This window comes from Sinohyriopsis cumingii, chromosome 7, assembly GCF_028554795.1.
Source record: "Sinohyriopsis cumingii isolate HCF-2022 chromosome 7, ASM2855479v2, whole genome shotgun sequence".
Taxonomy (NCBI): domain Eukaryota; kingdom Metazoa; phylum Mollusca; class Bivalvia; order Unionida; family Unionidae; genus Sinohyriopsis; species Sinohyriopsis cumingii.
In genome coordinates this window covers 17,011,011-17,027,503 of record NC_142967.1, presented here as the reverse complement: position 1 = coordinate 17,027,503, position 16,493 = coordinate 17,011,011, and the positions used below count along the sequence as shown (strand labels likewise).

The following is a 16,493-nucleotide window of genomic DNA, read 5'->3' as shown; positions in this document are numbered from 1 at the left end:
CATGCCATCATCAATAGGGTTCTTCCTTACCCCAAGTGCATGTCATCATTGATAGCGTTCTTCCTTACCCCAAGTACATGCCATCATCGATAGGGTTCTTCCTCCTTACCCCAAGTGCATGTCATCATTGACAGGGTTCTTCCTTACCCCAAGTGCATACCATCATCGATAGGGTTCTTCCTTACCAAGTACATGCCATCATTGATAGGGTTCTTCCTTACCCCAAGTGCATGCCATCATTGATAGGGTTCTTCCTTACCCCAAGTGCATGTCATCATTAGTAGGGTTCTTCCTTACCAAGTGCATGCCATCATTGATAGGGTTCTTCCTTACCCTAAGTGCATGCCATCATTGATAGGGTACTTCCTTACCCCAAGTGCATGTCATCATTAGTAGGGTTCTTCCTTACCAAGTGCATGCCATCATTGATAGGGTTCTTCCTTACCCTAAGTGCATGCCATCACTGATAAGGTTCTTCCTTACCCTAAGTGCATGCCATCATCGATAGGATTCTTCCTTACCCCAAGTACATGCCATCGTTGATAGGGTTCTTCCTTACCCCAAGTGCATGCCATCATTGATAGGGTTCTTCCTTACCCCAAGTGCATGTCATCATTGATAGGGTTCTTCCTTACCAAGTGCATGCCATCATTGATAGGGTTCTTCCTTACCCTAAGTGCATGCCATCATCAATATGGTTCTTCCTTACCCCAAATACATGCCATCATTGATAGGGTTCTTCCTTACCCCAAGTGCATGCCATCATCAATAGGGTTCTTCCTTACCCCAAGTGCTAACCATCATTGATAGGGTACTTCCTTACCCTAAGTGCATGCCATCATTGATAGGGTTCTTCCTTACCCCAAGTGCATGCCATCATCAATAGGGTTCTTCCTTACCCCAAGTGCTAACCATCATTGATAGGGTACTTCCTTACCCTAAGTGCATGCCATCATCAATAGGGTTCTTCCTTACCCCAAGTGCTAACTATCATTGATAGGGTACTTCCTTACCCTAAGTGCATGCCATCATCGATAGGGTTCTTCCTTACCCCATGTGCATGCCAGCCACAAAATTACATAACTGTGCTCAAGTCACTGCACAGAAACATTCTTCTTTGTTAAATCAAAATGAACTTTACCTTTTGAATCAGAAATTAATAGGATTCTTACTTACCCCATGTGCAAACTGTACACAAAATTTGGTAACTGCAGACTATGGAAAACTCTTAAAGTATTTGAACCCAAAACTGTTATAGTTCTTCCTTACCCCAAGTGCAACCCATCCAAAAAATTTTATAACTGTATATGGTGGAGAAAAAAAAATATTGTGTCAAAACCAAACTGGTAACAGATATAGTTTGGTGGGGTCAAAGATGTACCCACTCACTTCTAAAACCACCTGCTATAAAAATAAACCCCATAATCAATCAACATGTACCATATTTTCTATCCTTTATCCATATAAAACTCAATGTGGAGTATAAGAAGAAACCAGATCTAACCTTGGCTTAATCATTTTTGCTTGTAACTTTCAGTTTCATAAATATTAATAGCATCCATGTATGCTATTCCTGATTAACTGGGAAACTGCAGTCACCGACACTAATGAGCTTTTTTCCCCCTTTTCCTTTGGAGACAGAGAGAAACAGAGGGAGGTTTCTGGATGATTGAAATTTGTATTGTTCACTTACCTGATTATTATGATCTTCCTTATGTACAATGGTACTACTATATTCCATTATTAACTGACACCTCTAAAACAATACAGCTCATTCTGATTTTAATTATGATAGGCATTGTCACAAACACCACATGGCTATATAGCCATACATTTTTAACTCGGTAAAAAGATTAGCACGGCAATGTTGATCCTTCTATAATTATCCTCTTTTTAGTCAAATACCACCCACCTCACATCTTAATTGTAAATAAGAGTCCCTCGAAAGGACTGACACTCTAATTTCCGAAAAGAATATCCAGGAATTCAAGATAAGACCATTTGTTATTTGCTCTTGAAAGCATCTCTTATATTCCTGAGCAATATGATTTTCACAATAGCCACTGAGGTAGCCAAATGAATGTAAGATTGGTACCATTTTCACTTAGGATAAACTGGACACCGTAAGAAGACTTTTGGTGAAAGCCCATATTGATATGACTATCCATTCAGTGATTTGATTTTCGATATGTTTATTGTAGCAGCCATATTTAAGATTAGATGACAAGTTAAATATTGTAATTACTCTTCTGGTGAAAGCCTTATGTTGATATGACTTTCTATTCAAGAATAGAAAAAACAAGATTTTCAAGACAGCTGCAATGGTGACCATAATGGATAACAGATAAGCACAATTTTCATTTAGTACCAACTAGGCATTATGAGAAGTCTTCTGGTGAAAACCCCATGATTTTCCATTCAGGACGAGTAGCAATAGCAAGATTTTTAAGATGGCTCTCATTGTTACCATATTGATGTCAGATCAGCACCAATTTCATTAAGTATCAACAAGATATCATAACAATTCTTTAAGTGAAACTCCCATGTTGAAATGACCATCCATTCAAGAGGAGTAATGGAGAGATTTTCAAGACAACTGCTGTGGTAGCCATATTAGATATCCAAACAGAACCATTGTTATCTATGTCCAACCAGACATCATAAGAAGTCTTCTGGTGAAAACCCCATCTCAATGAATTTTTGTTTAGGAAGAATAGTGATAAGGTTTTCTGTGAAGATGGTTTCCATGGTTGCCATATTGGAAATCAGATGGACAACATTTTAATTTAGGACCAACTAGACACCATAAGAAGTCTTTTAGTGAAACCGCCATGTTGATATGACCACCTACACACTGGAGAAGTAGTAATAATGATTTCCAAGAGGGTTGCATTATACTGCATAATATGTCTGTTAGTGTAAACCCGCCCATGTAAATTTTCAAAATGGCTGCTGTGGTCACCATACTGTATGTATGATCAGTACCATTTTCATTTAGAAGCAACCTGACCTTGGAATGAAGATGTGTGTCAAGTTTGATGGCAATCTTTCTAATCATTATAAGGAGTAGTGACCACAAATAAGTACAAATGGACACATGAATGCTGGACAATAGGTATCAGATGGACGACAATAGACAACAGGCAATCCCATAAACATTCCTGGTCTCTGACCAGTAGTGCTAAAAAAAAAAACCTTCTAAAACTCGTGATTCTCAACCCCATAGAAAACCTCTAAGCTTCATATATAAGATGTAAACAGAACATATCCGATGTTACTTTACTGAAGAGGCAAGTAGACATTTAATGGACCAGTTTTTTACAATATTACTCACTATGAAAATCTCCATAACCAAACCAAAGCAGAGCTAGGAGAAAGAATGGCAGCCACTCTACTCATGCACCATGTGAGCCAAAATTTAATCTCAAAACCTGCAAAGCCAAAATTTAATCTCAAAACCAGCAAAGCCAAAATTTAATCTCAAAACCAGCAAAGCCAAAATTTAATCTCAAAACCAGCAAATGCAAATGTCTGTGCACTAGAATTGTCCCTTTGTACATAAGACATTAAACCTGTGACAAAAGAGAAACACAGAGATGATGTCTCGTCAATAAAAACTGCACCTCTTGACCTACCATATATGAATCTGCCCTAGGCTACCTTTGTCGCCCAAAAGGAAGCTTTCTAGATTTCCCTGTCTTAAAAATTGTCTTTGCTGAATAGCTTGCATGTAGAAGTTTTGGTGAAATCAGTGTTAATAATAGATGTACTCTTAAAACTTACCAAATTATGCAGGGCAAAACAATATTTTCCCAGGAACAAAAATAGTATTTTCAACCTATTTCTCCATTTCACTACCACTCCTACCAAACAGGAGTACTGTGAATTACATATTGTACACCCACTAAGCAGGAGTACTGTCAGTTACATATACACCCACTAAGCAGGAGTAATCAATTACACATTAGACAACCATTAAGCAATAGTACTGTCAAATACATATTAGACAACCACTAAGCAATAGTACTGTCAAATACATATTAGACAACCACTAAGCAATAGTACTGTCAAATACATATTAGACAACCATTATGCAGGAGTACTGTGAATTACATATTGTACACTCACTAAGCTTAAAAAGTCATCTATCTAGGACAGTGCTGTCCAATCTTTTTGACACCATGGGCCACTGAAAAATGTTTTTATTGAAGCCGAGGGCTGCAGCAGAAAGCTGAAAAGCAATGACTATATAGCTGCTCGAGCTCTGGCGGGCCATTTAAAATCAACCCGTGGGCCGCATGTGGCCCGCAGGTTGGACAGCACTGATCTAGGAGTTAGTAGGGCATGGCTGATTCTGGAGATTACTGATGAATTGGTCTCAATACACCATCTCTTTGATCAAGGTATTCAGTCTTGAACTAAGTCAGAAACCATTATTTTCATCAGACTTATCAGACCATGACCTCAAATTGCTATTTAACTTTAGTACAAGCCATCCACAAAGTTGGTCAATGACATCACTATAAAATAAGATATTCTGCAAAATCCATTATTCTTTGAGGCAAAAATCAGTAATATTCTAACTAATTCCTAGTGTAAGCCATCCACAAAGTTTAGTCCAGGTTTGTGATTTAGAATTAAGGTCATTGCATCAAAGTCAGTTTCTTTTTATCAGTCACAGTGACTTGACATTTGATCTTTTGACTAAAAAGTCCTTAGCTATTTTGCAAGTCATCTAAAAACTTTTATGAAGGTCAAGGTCAAGAACTGAATTTCTGCCCATAATAAATTTTTCTTTCACTCAGTGACCTTGACCTTTGACATTTTTACCCATAAATAAATAGGCTCCTTCCTTATCCCAGATGTAAGTTATCCATAAAAGCTGGAAAATGTACGTTAAGTAGAACTTAAAGTTTTCACTCAGCTGGAAAATGTATGTGCAGTAGAACTTAAAGTTTTCACTCAGAAAAAGGAAAATTTAACAGACAGAGGGACAGATGCATGAACATGGTCATAGCATAAAATGCTCCATGAAAATGCCATGTATAAAATGGGTCATTACTATTTCATCTTTTCAAGGTAAATTATATGTACCGGTAATAAACTTCTGTTCTGTAAATCTTTTCCCAAACAAGAATATGTATTGACACATATAAGTAGACTGATTTACTGAACTGTACCTCTATGCAACTTTGTCATATGATTTTGTAAAAATGACTGGCTTGCAAATAATTTATAACATCATAATTTTCACATCTAGGATTTTATGCCAAAAGTTTAATTAAATAACACTTCAAAATTTAATGCTTTTGGAAAGAACAATAAAAGAATCAATATAGCTATTTTTGGAAATATGACATAAGGCTATTTAATGGCAAGTTTAATATAAAAATAATTCTACTTCAATAAATTTTCATGAACCATGTTTGTAAAAGGTGAAACATTTTTAAATGATAATTTATTCCCGATTTTTCTAAAAATTGTTTATTTGCTGTATTTCATCCCGTAACATGAAAAATGAATTCCTATCTTGCTTTGTTTATGGTAACAAATACTGCTATTCCCTTCTTAAATTAAAATGTTCCTGTACGTGTTGTCTGTGCAAATTTCACAAAGAGTAAAGAAAGATATATAGGGCAGTGTATGTACTTCATTACAACTGGGCTTTATATAAATTAAAGAAATCACAGTTACAGTATATATCTAAATCCAAGAAGATAAAGGAAAAGGAAACTGTCATAGAACTTGTCTTACCTCAGCTATGCAGTTTAAAATGACAAGGCAGAGTTTGGCATTGTTGTATCTTGTTTCATCTGAAATGAAATTATTATTTAAAAGTGTAGGTCATGAAAGTTATGGTCATCATAGGTCAGTGTAAGACATATAGGTCAGTGTAAGACAGATAGGTCAGTGTAAGACAGATAGGTCAGTGTAAGACAGATCAGAGATTTTCAAAATCTGGGCATGAGTCTGACTTCAAATAATAAGGATTATCATCAACCTTATTTTTAGCATGCATATGGGCAAAAATCACAACTCAATAAAAAAAATTTATTTTTTCATATCAAAATATGTGTACATAATCTCACACCAGTCCGGTAATTGCTTCTTATACTATCCTTATATGTATTGCAAGCATGTTTCATCTTTCTTTGCTGATCATTGCCTGGATTATATTATGGCAGTCCTCATGACTGTTGATGTCAACACTAAAGAGATGTATCATTACTGGATCCAGGTTTCCTCTCGAGTGTGGCTGAAATTTCCTAGAACAGAAAATGTCCTCTGCCAAGTCCATCAAGAAATGAAATTGTTTCCTGCCAGTGCATAGATTCAGGTTGTTGACTGGCTGGCTGCCAGATATTCCTAAGATGGATTCTATCTGGGTCAAATATGGGAACTTCTTAAAACTGACTTTGTAAGAATGGCAAAAGGCATATTCATATCCCTTTACACTGATTCCAACCAATGAAATTCCTGTTTCCATCCATTCTTAAATTTTGTATGATATATTACTTGTTTAGATTTTGGTGTTTTTTACCATTGGGAAATAATGCAAATTTAGACATCCCAACAAACTTGAAATACTGAAAGGCAAACTGAACTATTTGAGTTCTTTAGTAATGTCTAATTCAACAATAATCCATTAATGATTTTAATCCTTTCTGAATCACTTCTGATCACACATGGCATAATGAATCTTGACAAACTTCAATGTCAACTGTTTTATGCTACCTGAAGTCTTTAGTAATTCAACCACAATCCATTAATGTCTTTAGTCCTTTCTGATACTACAAAATAATCTAAGCCTATGATTACATTTAGGTTATTGTCAAATTAGCATTTAAAGTGTCATGGTCACCTGAGCCAGCACAGTCACATGGTCACTGGAAGTCTTAACCCTACATAACTGCAATTGCATTAGGTGGTAATTGTAGAAAAGATTTCCATTGGTCAAACATAACCATGTGATCAGGCCAAGCTGCATTTAGTTCTGTACAAAATTGATGGAAAACTACTTTATACCAACTTCTAAAAATAGAGTCATGTGCAATGTAACTAATGTAAACACTGAAATGGAGGACATACACACAAAAGCATGTCCTTAAAATGAAATAAAAATCTTGGTGGGTTTATATTGTATTCTGATAATTGAATAAATTGATTTTGACAGAATCAAATAACATGTATTTTTTCTGAAAATAATTCATTCTTTCACCGACTAGATTGGATCTAAAGTCAGAGAAATATAATGTTGTATGTACACTAGAAACAGTGTAACCCCACTATGACATGCTCCATCTTAACACAAATTCAGATATAACACAATCATGGTGTGGCTCCCGAAATTTTAGAAACATGTATTTATCTCGTACATGGAAAATAAAAATTCTTTTTTAAAAGTATGAAAAAAAATGTAAAAAGTTTATTATCATTTTGGGGAAGAGATCGTGTATGAATAATACAGGATGAAAATGGCGTGGCTATTGATATTTTATATGTATTTTTCTCTTTCATGAAAAAGTAGTTTTTTCTTCTTAGAAGTACGAAAAATAATGTGTAAAAAGTTTATTCATGGATTACGTAGGGCTTCGCCAATGTCGCAAACTGCGATTTGTTTTTCCTTATTGGTGACAAAATATACCATCTGCTGATTTGTTTTATTCGCGACATTTTTGGCTATTTAAACTTGTATATATAATCATTGGTTTGAAGTGGAGAAATTCAGAGGCCCCATGAAAGGAAGCCACAAATCTGAAGTAAAATGCACTGAAATTTATCTATTGTTACATAAACATATTCTTTGTCTACATTGACAAACTATCTTAACAGTGCATTGTCATATCATAATCCGCTTATCTTGACATCTAGCATGAGTACTGTATGTTGTGAGATTGCCGTTTTGTTGTTGTTGACATTTCTGGTAACAGAGATCAATCGGATGTGGCAATACCACTTGCTAGCAATTAATATATTTACTTTGACTGACATTTGTATGTGGATGGCAAGTAAAATTCCTCTTTTTTTCACTCAGAATTAAATCCTTCAGAACACTCACATTTTCTTTAGTAATCCCTGTCATCAGACCAGAACACCTGTATCTTTATTGTCCATTGACCCTTTGTTACATTTCTGATGCATACATGGAAGGTAGCACCAGAAATGTAAAAAAACAAAAAAAAAACATCTTACTTGTTTTGATGGCCAAATCCTTTTTTAAAAATGTACCCAGATAAAATAGTTTGCTGAAATTTCAAAGAAAACAGATTACCTTTGAAGCACTGATTGTTATAAAAATGTACTAAGCAAATGGAAAAAAAAAAAAATCAGTCTCAATCATGCAATACAATTATTTGATGTTGACACCACAATAAGAAATGGGCATTTGTTTGGTTCTCCAAAGCTGTCCTTTAGCAGTAACTTCAATAACGCATGCACCTTTCATCAAAGAAAGCCAACTAGAATCTTAATAAAAACAAAGAACCTTTCTTCAAAAGAAGTCAGTAATAAACTTAAATAAAAGTGATGGAATCTGATGGATTTTCTTCATTTTTACGGTGCTGTGAAAGTTTTCTTTTTGCAGGGAAAAAGTTTATGCTTATGAACGCTACCAACAGCTGCTTAAAACGCAAACTAACTTTTACCGACTTGGGATGTACTGAAAAGTAAATGCGCTTCATCATCCGTTACGTGACTGTGCTATATTTTTCCACTGAATTCAGACCAATATGACCTGTGACAAAATTACTGAATATTTAAATCTGTGTGTGCATATTTTCAATGGAATTACGTGTAGTGTGGATTCAATGTATATGATGAGATTCGTGGGTGAGTACATGGTGTTGATACTCTATTTATGCTATACACTAAACATGTATATATAAACAGTATACATGCATATGTACCAATCAACGGTTCTCTAAATAAAGTAAAATATTATATATGCCTTCTCTGTTTTCACTACAGGTGTATTTCTCATTTATTATGCATCGATTTAAAATGGTAACTGTGCCAATGAAGCACATATTTTACCACCCACATTTATTACCTACCTCCCCTACAAATTTTTGGGGGTACATGCAAAATCTACTTCAGCTAAATGATCTGGTTGCTTATAACATGGTTCGGTCTATAACACAGTCAGGTTCTGTGGCTCCCAACTACTGTGTTATAGCAGGGTCACACTGTATTGGTCTTTCATTGTGACTGGTTGCAAATGAAATTAAAGCTATATATAATTGGATATAGAGATTGGCAGGAGGGGGGTTGGGTTCAAAGACTAAGATTATAATAAGTGGAGTAACAGTCCTACAATTTAGAATGCCAAACCTGATAGATGTCTTACTTTGTTTGACTCTTGGACCCAGTTTACTATAACCATTTACTGATATTCTTAATTTCATTTGTAAGTAGCCCCTGTATATTGCCTAACATGTTAATGAACATGAAAATTGATTGAAAGAAATGAAAACTGGTTTCTCACAAGTCAAAACAATAATGAATATGCCAAGTCACATTGAACATGTCTATGAAAGGATCAAAAACACATCCTTTTCTTTGAATACTGAGCTTCTACTCAGAATAAATATTAAGAGCCATCTGTGGAATGTTCAATACCTCATATCATCTAAGTTTGGTGAAAATGTTTGTTGGTGCTGACATAGCTATTATGTTAATGATAGAGAATTCCCTTTTCAAAAAATATCTACATTGTAGAAGCCATCAAAAGAAATCATATGCTTAAATAAGGCTCTAAAACTGATATGAAACACTTTTCAAAAAGCAATCAAAAATAAAATATTTAGTAAAATATTAAAGTATTGCAATTTTAAGTGTTGTTGATTTTTTTCTGAGTTTATTTTGTACAACCTGTCAGCTGCCATCTTTCATAATGCCCTTTAGGCATTATTGGCTGTGTGAGTTGGCAACTGATAATTTATACCATGATAAACTCTGGAAAAAAATAAAACATTAAAGTCTTAAATATACCATGCTGGATGCAAAGTATGAAAAATAAAATTTTGGAATAATAACTTTAAGTATGCAGATTTAAATGAGTGATGGGAGACAACTTTCACCTCTGAACAACCCTTCTATTCACATGTATGTATAAATCATAAATTATTAGCAAGCATAACATTTTAGCATATTTAGCGAGTGATTAAAAGTTTCAACCGCATGAAATTTTTATAAGAAAAATATAATGTTTTGCAGAGACTGGTAAATAACCAGGAAGACAGAGATTAGGGGCTAAATATTAGTAGCCACTGTTTCATAAACACCTTGAAATGCCTACAAGTGAGCAGATAGACCTGTTTTCAAGAAATACAGTCACTGATGTTTTGTAATTATACTTCAGCTTCCTTCAATGTTGGCAGCATTTCATCTCATTTTTGGTTTAATAATGCTTGTTTTGACAAAAGCAATCATACATTTCTTTTGTGTATATATAATGAAGCTTGTGAGCTAATGTCACTTTTGTTTCAATTGTGTCAAAGCATTCGTAGTCCACTTCACGTATGGCTCCCCCTCTGACCAGCAGCCACCTGCTTTTTACAGCCAGTATCCCTAGGCACTGATGAGTTTGTGTTAAAAAAATACCCCTCAAGAAAGGCCACCCCTGTAACGCAACTGGCGGCTAGTATATTAGTGCAAAAATGAAAACTTTACTCCTCACAAGCAGCTGCATTTTATTTTGTATCTAGAACCAACATTAATAATCTGATTATCTTTACCAATGTCTGTTTCTGTGTTGGCTAAAGTACATGTAAGGTTAATTTTATATCATTATCTAGTCAAGGCCAAAGTTTACAAAAAATTGGCTCAACAATCTTGTTAACGAGTTTCGGGACTCACACAGCAGCTGAGTTCTTCTCTTTGGTGAACACAGCCAGACATAATTGTGAAGATCATACCATGGTCAGCATAGGCTAAATACATATGTTGTGGAATAACGCAGAGAGAAATTAACCTTGAACAAAACAGGATACCAGACAAAGACCAAAAAGTAACGTGACAGTATTTGTATCACTTGTATCTACTCTGGAAAAGGTTCTGTCTGCATAATTACACAGGAATAAGATGCTATAAAACTTTAAAATGTCATTACATAAATGGAGAATTAATACTTTGGAAGAAAAAAGCAAAAGTCATTTGACCTGATGACAATGGGGAAAGTTCAAGAGTTCATGCTGAAAAATTTTAGCCCAAATAAAAAAAAATTTTATGTTGGAAAAACCAAATAAACATCATAACAGATCAGGAGAATATTCTACAGCACTGGTAAAATGGAGTAAATGGAAAGAGAATTATTTTAAATGCCAAGCAATGTAGATATGTACCAAAATTAAAATGATGCATTTGAATGGTTTTGCAATGTGCATGCCAACAATACCCCACTTGCATTTCACACTTAAAAATAAGAACTATTAATGTATGTTAACTTGAAATAAGCCTGTTCTTAAGACAAGAAGAGATTTTTAATAAATAATGTTACTTTTAAATGAAGATATTAAATGCTTTGAAAATATATATAACTTTCTTATTACACACACATATATACATGTACTTCTCAAAAATATAATCTCCCTCTGGAAAAGCCATCCATCTTATATGGCCACTTTCTTGGTGCATAAGGTGTGGCCATGAAAGAGAGGAACAACTATAACACAAAATGTGATATTTTCACACACCATGGTGATTCGCTACAAGAAGATGGCCATGACCAGTATGTAAAATTTCCCCCTGAGCTTTTGTACTTATCAAGATATATCCACATACCAGTTAAGAAGATTCAGTGCCCGACTATACTTGAAAATCTGACCATAATAAAAAAAACACTTTAACACTGAGGTTAATCAAGTGTGTGGACAGATGAATGGATGGACATACATGCAGATGGATGAAAAAGTGGTCATTATGTAGAACTTCTGTCAAGGCAGGCTTGGCAAAACACATGTTTCGCTATTATGCTGAAATGAACTATTCATTAAAATGTATTACTATTATACTGAAAATAAATATTCACTAAAATGTATCACTATTATGCTGAAATTATATTCACTACAATGTATCACTATTATGCTGAAATTATATTCACTAAAATGTATCACTATTATGCTGAAATTAAATATTCACTAAAATATATCACTATTATGCTGAAATTAAATATTCACTAAAATGTATCACTATTATGCTGAAATTATATTCACTAAAATGTAATGACACTAAATTATTGTGACTGACAGTATTCGCACAATCTTACATCAATCTCAAAATCGATATCACTGATACAGAAAATAATTTTTTCAATTATTTAAAATTTGGAGTCAAATATAAATTATAATCTTAGAACCTGGAACTGCTAACCAGTGATCTATATATAACTCTTTTATTCAAATATTGAATATGTGTGTCATGGTTCACTTAAAAGATAGATTCAATGGTGACCATGTGTCCTAGATGCCTGACATGTACAAATACATTGTTTATTGCAACTAATTATACTCCCAAATTTTTTTCATAAATTACATTTCTCCAAAAATACTTACCCTATCATTTTAACATTAGGAATAACTTTCTATTTACTTCTGAAATCCCTACCTCCATGACAGATTAAAAATGTCTTATGTCCATTTCTTAAATAGACCAAAGGAAGCAACTCTCATAAATGATCTCCCCAATTCACATTTAAGTATCCCCTGTATAAAGGATGTTGTCAGTTTAAACTTGTGTGACACGTATTAAAGGATGATCGCATTTGTGGGGGAAGGGTTTGATAGTAATGTGATTTGGTAATTATTTTCATAGAAATATAATTTACCAAATTAATCATCTTTCTCTGTTGAATATATCATCCAATCACATTAACATTAACTCATCAAGCCCCAGCGCTAAAAACTTTCAACACAATCATACTGCCTTCACCAGCGACTATTGTTGATCACATGACGTTATAAGTCACATGATCAACAGAAGCTACTGATGAAAGCAGTGATATTGCCAAAAACTTTTAAACTCTACGATATCTAAGATATTTATGATCTTAATAAAGGAAAATTCTAATAATTATTAGAAGAATAGGTAAAAAGTGGGTGAGATTCTTGAGCAATGAACCTCTACCCATGCCATCCTGTAGGAACATGATAAATGCTCTTCTGAAAGGATGAACTTCTCCTAATGTGAGATTAGTACAGCCAAACAGTATACATTTATACCTCTACTTGGTTAGTCCATGTGGATCCACCAAAAGTTGATATCAGTACAGATATATAATTAATGCCTTATTTCCAAAGTGAATCCAGCAAAAGTTGCAAGGTTGTGAACAGTAACTGTCTGGGTGGCTAACAATGGCCCTAAAAGATAAGCTCTCCCCTGTGTGAGGCCATGTAACACAAACAGCAGCTCGAGAAAATATACTGTCATGCCAGCCAACTTAATTGATTATATCTAAAATTATGTTCAAAGGATAGGCTCATAAAATTCTCTTGTATTTCATCAGCCAAGATTTTCATAGCTTGTAACTTTTGTCAAGTTGAATCTATGTTTTAGTTCTATCTTTAATTTTGTTTCAGTGTGATCATCATAAATGCAATAAATCCTCATGTATTCAAGTATGAAAAACACTTATAAAAATATGGCATATTTAAAAAACATTAAATCTACTGTCACAGATATGTCTACAAATATTTCTGTGTGAACTCTAACTGATGACATTGTTTTGATCTTCAACTTGCAGAACTATCTGTTGTTGCACCCAGTTAAAAGAAGACTTGCTGCTTTGTGTTATCATATTAATTATATCTTTTGTAGCAAATCAAATAAGTGATGTGTGATGTGATTTGGATTTTTTAATGTAGCTTTAACAATTTTTCAGTCATATCACTACGATGTCTGCAGTGTGGCAGTTTATAGTGATGTCTAGCACTGGGGCATCATGCCGCAGGCATGTAGCATGATGTCCCATCCAGTCACATTATCCTGACACCAGGACAACCAGTCCTTACACTAACCTCTTAATGCTGAATGCCCAGTGAGGCAGCTGTTAGTACCATTTTTGTAAGTCTCTGATATGACTTGGCCAGGGATCGAACCCATGACCTCCCTCATCCAAGGCGGAAGCTCTAACCACTAGGCCACCTGATCGGTCGCAAATCAAATAAAGGGATGGAATAAAAGAACAGTTAACAGGTTTGAAAATTCTACATGTGCAAGAACCTGTGATCACAATCAAGAGTCAGACAAAATTATTTTAATTGACCAGGTAAACGTTGCTGTAAATATTATTGTGTATGTAATATAAATTACCTTTGTTTAGCCTACAGATTCACTAATGTGATCCAAGACATCAAAGCAACCAAATGAAATGAGTACTTGGTAAATAAAAAGTTATGTTTCATAGACATGGTTTATTATGAAGAAAAGAGTTCCAGAGTTTGTAGACAGATGAAACATTTCACTATTACTTGCAATGAAATCACAGCATCAATATTTTACCAACAGAACAATAAAATAAAATGGATTTTTGAAGTTGATAGTTTGATCATGAAATAAATGTCATTTTTTTATTAAAAAAGGATTCTTCTTTTGCTCTGAATCAAGAAGAAAAAATACACTGACTGTATAAACAATGTTTTCACATCAATGTGATGGTCTTAAACCTCTTGTAATAATGTAAATGAGCTATCAGATGTATCATGAAAATAAAGGTAATTTATACAAAAAAGCAAACACCTCCATTAGAAAAAGCTCTTTGTTGACATTTTTTTCTAAACTTGGTTATAAAACAAACTTTCTGCCAGTAAACAGCCCCTTTGCCTGTTTTTGGACTTTTGTGTAGTTATAAAGGGAGGGGTAAAGTAGGAAGAGCCTTGGAAATCTCTGTGGATATATTCCATGTGTCTTATGTAGCATCTGAGAGCATGCACAGAGTCCTGCAGTTTGGCTGCTCTTTATGGATCAATGGACAATTATTTGCTGGTTGACTAAAAATATAACCCCTTTTGTAACAAACAAAACCAGGTTGTGTCATTAACATAACTGAGCTGTTGGAATGGAACTGTACATAGACTGGATTGACAGAGTATGGAATAATCCAAGGTTTCTGTAAAGGCCCGAGAAGCAAACGTGAGGCTGAAAGAAATGGTATGGAACTGAAGCACCACAAAGGAACAGACAAAGCAAAGTTACTGTTTTGATACTGAATGGATTGTAGTATGAAAATGCATTTCAACTTTCCATTAGTTTTTCTTCACCAGAAATTTTCTGGAGTAGGATCTGGGAGAGTCTAGTACCCACTTTATGAGCAACTGCTCTGTCTCCTGTGAATCTTCATGGTGTTGCTTGGAGTCTCAACCATGCATGAGGATGATGAAAGTGGATGGGATTGGGTGAAGGAAATTCAAATTAAATTCAGTTTCAAAGCTGCCATTGAAGAAATACACTGAATGTTGTCACATCTGGAATGTCCTCCCCCTTCGATGACATTAAATACAGCATAAAATGTTCAGGCCTTGTTGGATCTGGCTGAGAATGATAACTGTCAGTCATTTTTAATATTACCTCAATCACGAAAGAGAGCTGAAATCTCTAGGCATTTATCAGAATAAAGTTGAGACCCTGTTAATTTGAAGGCCTTATTTTCAGTGAGTCATTTGCCTCCAATATTCTCAACAAACTGGTACAAGACATTTTCTGATTGTTATTTGATGGATTTCTTGAGAATCACTAAAGGCATAATGGCTGTCAATATGTATTCTCCACATTTCTATATAGTAGACAGGTTTTTAGTGCTACATCCAAAAATAGTTAGGAATATCATTTTGACTTCCTCTACTCAAACTGGCATCTCTGGTGATCTATTGCCTTGCTGAAAAGGCTGGAAGCAGTTATTCATGGGAATACATTTTTCATATTGCTTGAGTGGTCAGTAGGGTCACTTACCATACTGAGGTGAATGCCCAGCATCTACATTTAATACTGATTTGTTAATAAGATACATACTCCTGCACTTGTATTTTCTCATGTTTTTCATGTGTCAGTACGTGCTAACTGCCCTTTGGTTCCCTACTCCAGCTTGGGGGGCAAATTGAGGAAATACAAAAGCAGGCAGCTCAGGAACTAGTGATCCGGGTTTCTGCGTGCACCCCTCTGCTCCATGCAACCTCATCAGGGGGTATAGTGGAGAAGGGAAGATCGGTATCAAAAAGATTGCAGAGTGAATATTTAGGAAACAACACCAATCTTTTCACAGCCATGCAAATTATAGGAGGCATAATGCCCAGACTGATGTAGGTAGGCTGGGTGGGGAGAGAGGAAAAAAGTTTGTCATCTCCCAAAACTCCCAACAATCATCAGTGACTTGCCATTGAACCCACCATCAACCCTCCTGTGGACACCAGTCTCCTTCTCTTTTCTCAGACTTCATTGGAGTTGTTTCCCGGAAACAATTTGGTCATGCAAGTCGTTTTGGAAGGGTTTTTACAATAGCTAAT

The 16,493-nt window shown here is 34.9% G+C and overlaps 1 protein-coding gene across 5 annotated transcripts in view; it reads right to left on the bottom strand.

Annotated features, from left to right (window-relative positions):
- The window catches only part of LOC149794783 (armadillo-like helical domain-containing protein 3), a 144,631-nt gene that overhangs the window by 42,672 nt on the left and 85,466 nt on the right, over window positions 1–16,493 (bottom strand). For all 5 annotated transcript variants that reach the window (XM_089964432.1, XM_089964433.1, XM_089964436.1 and 2 more), the window contains exon 17: window positions 5,755–5,813. In XM_089964432.1, the coding sequence (XP_089820558.1) occupies window positions 5,755–5,813 (59 nt within the window). The remainder of the gene's footprint in view (window positions 1–5,754; window positions 5,814–16,493) is intronic.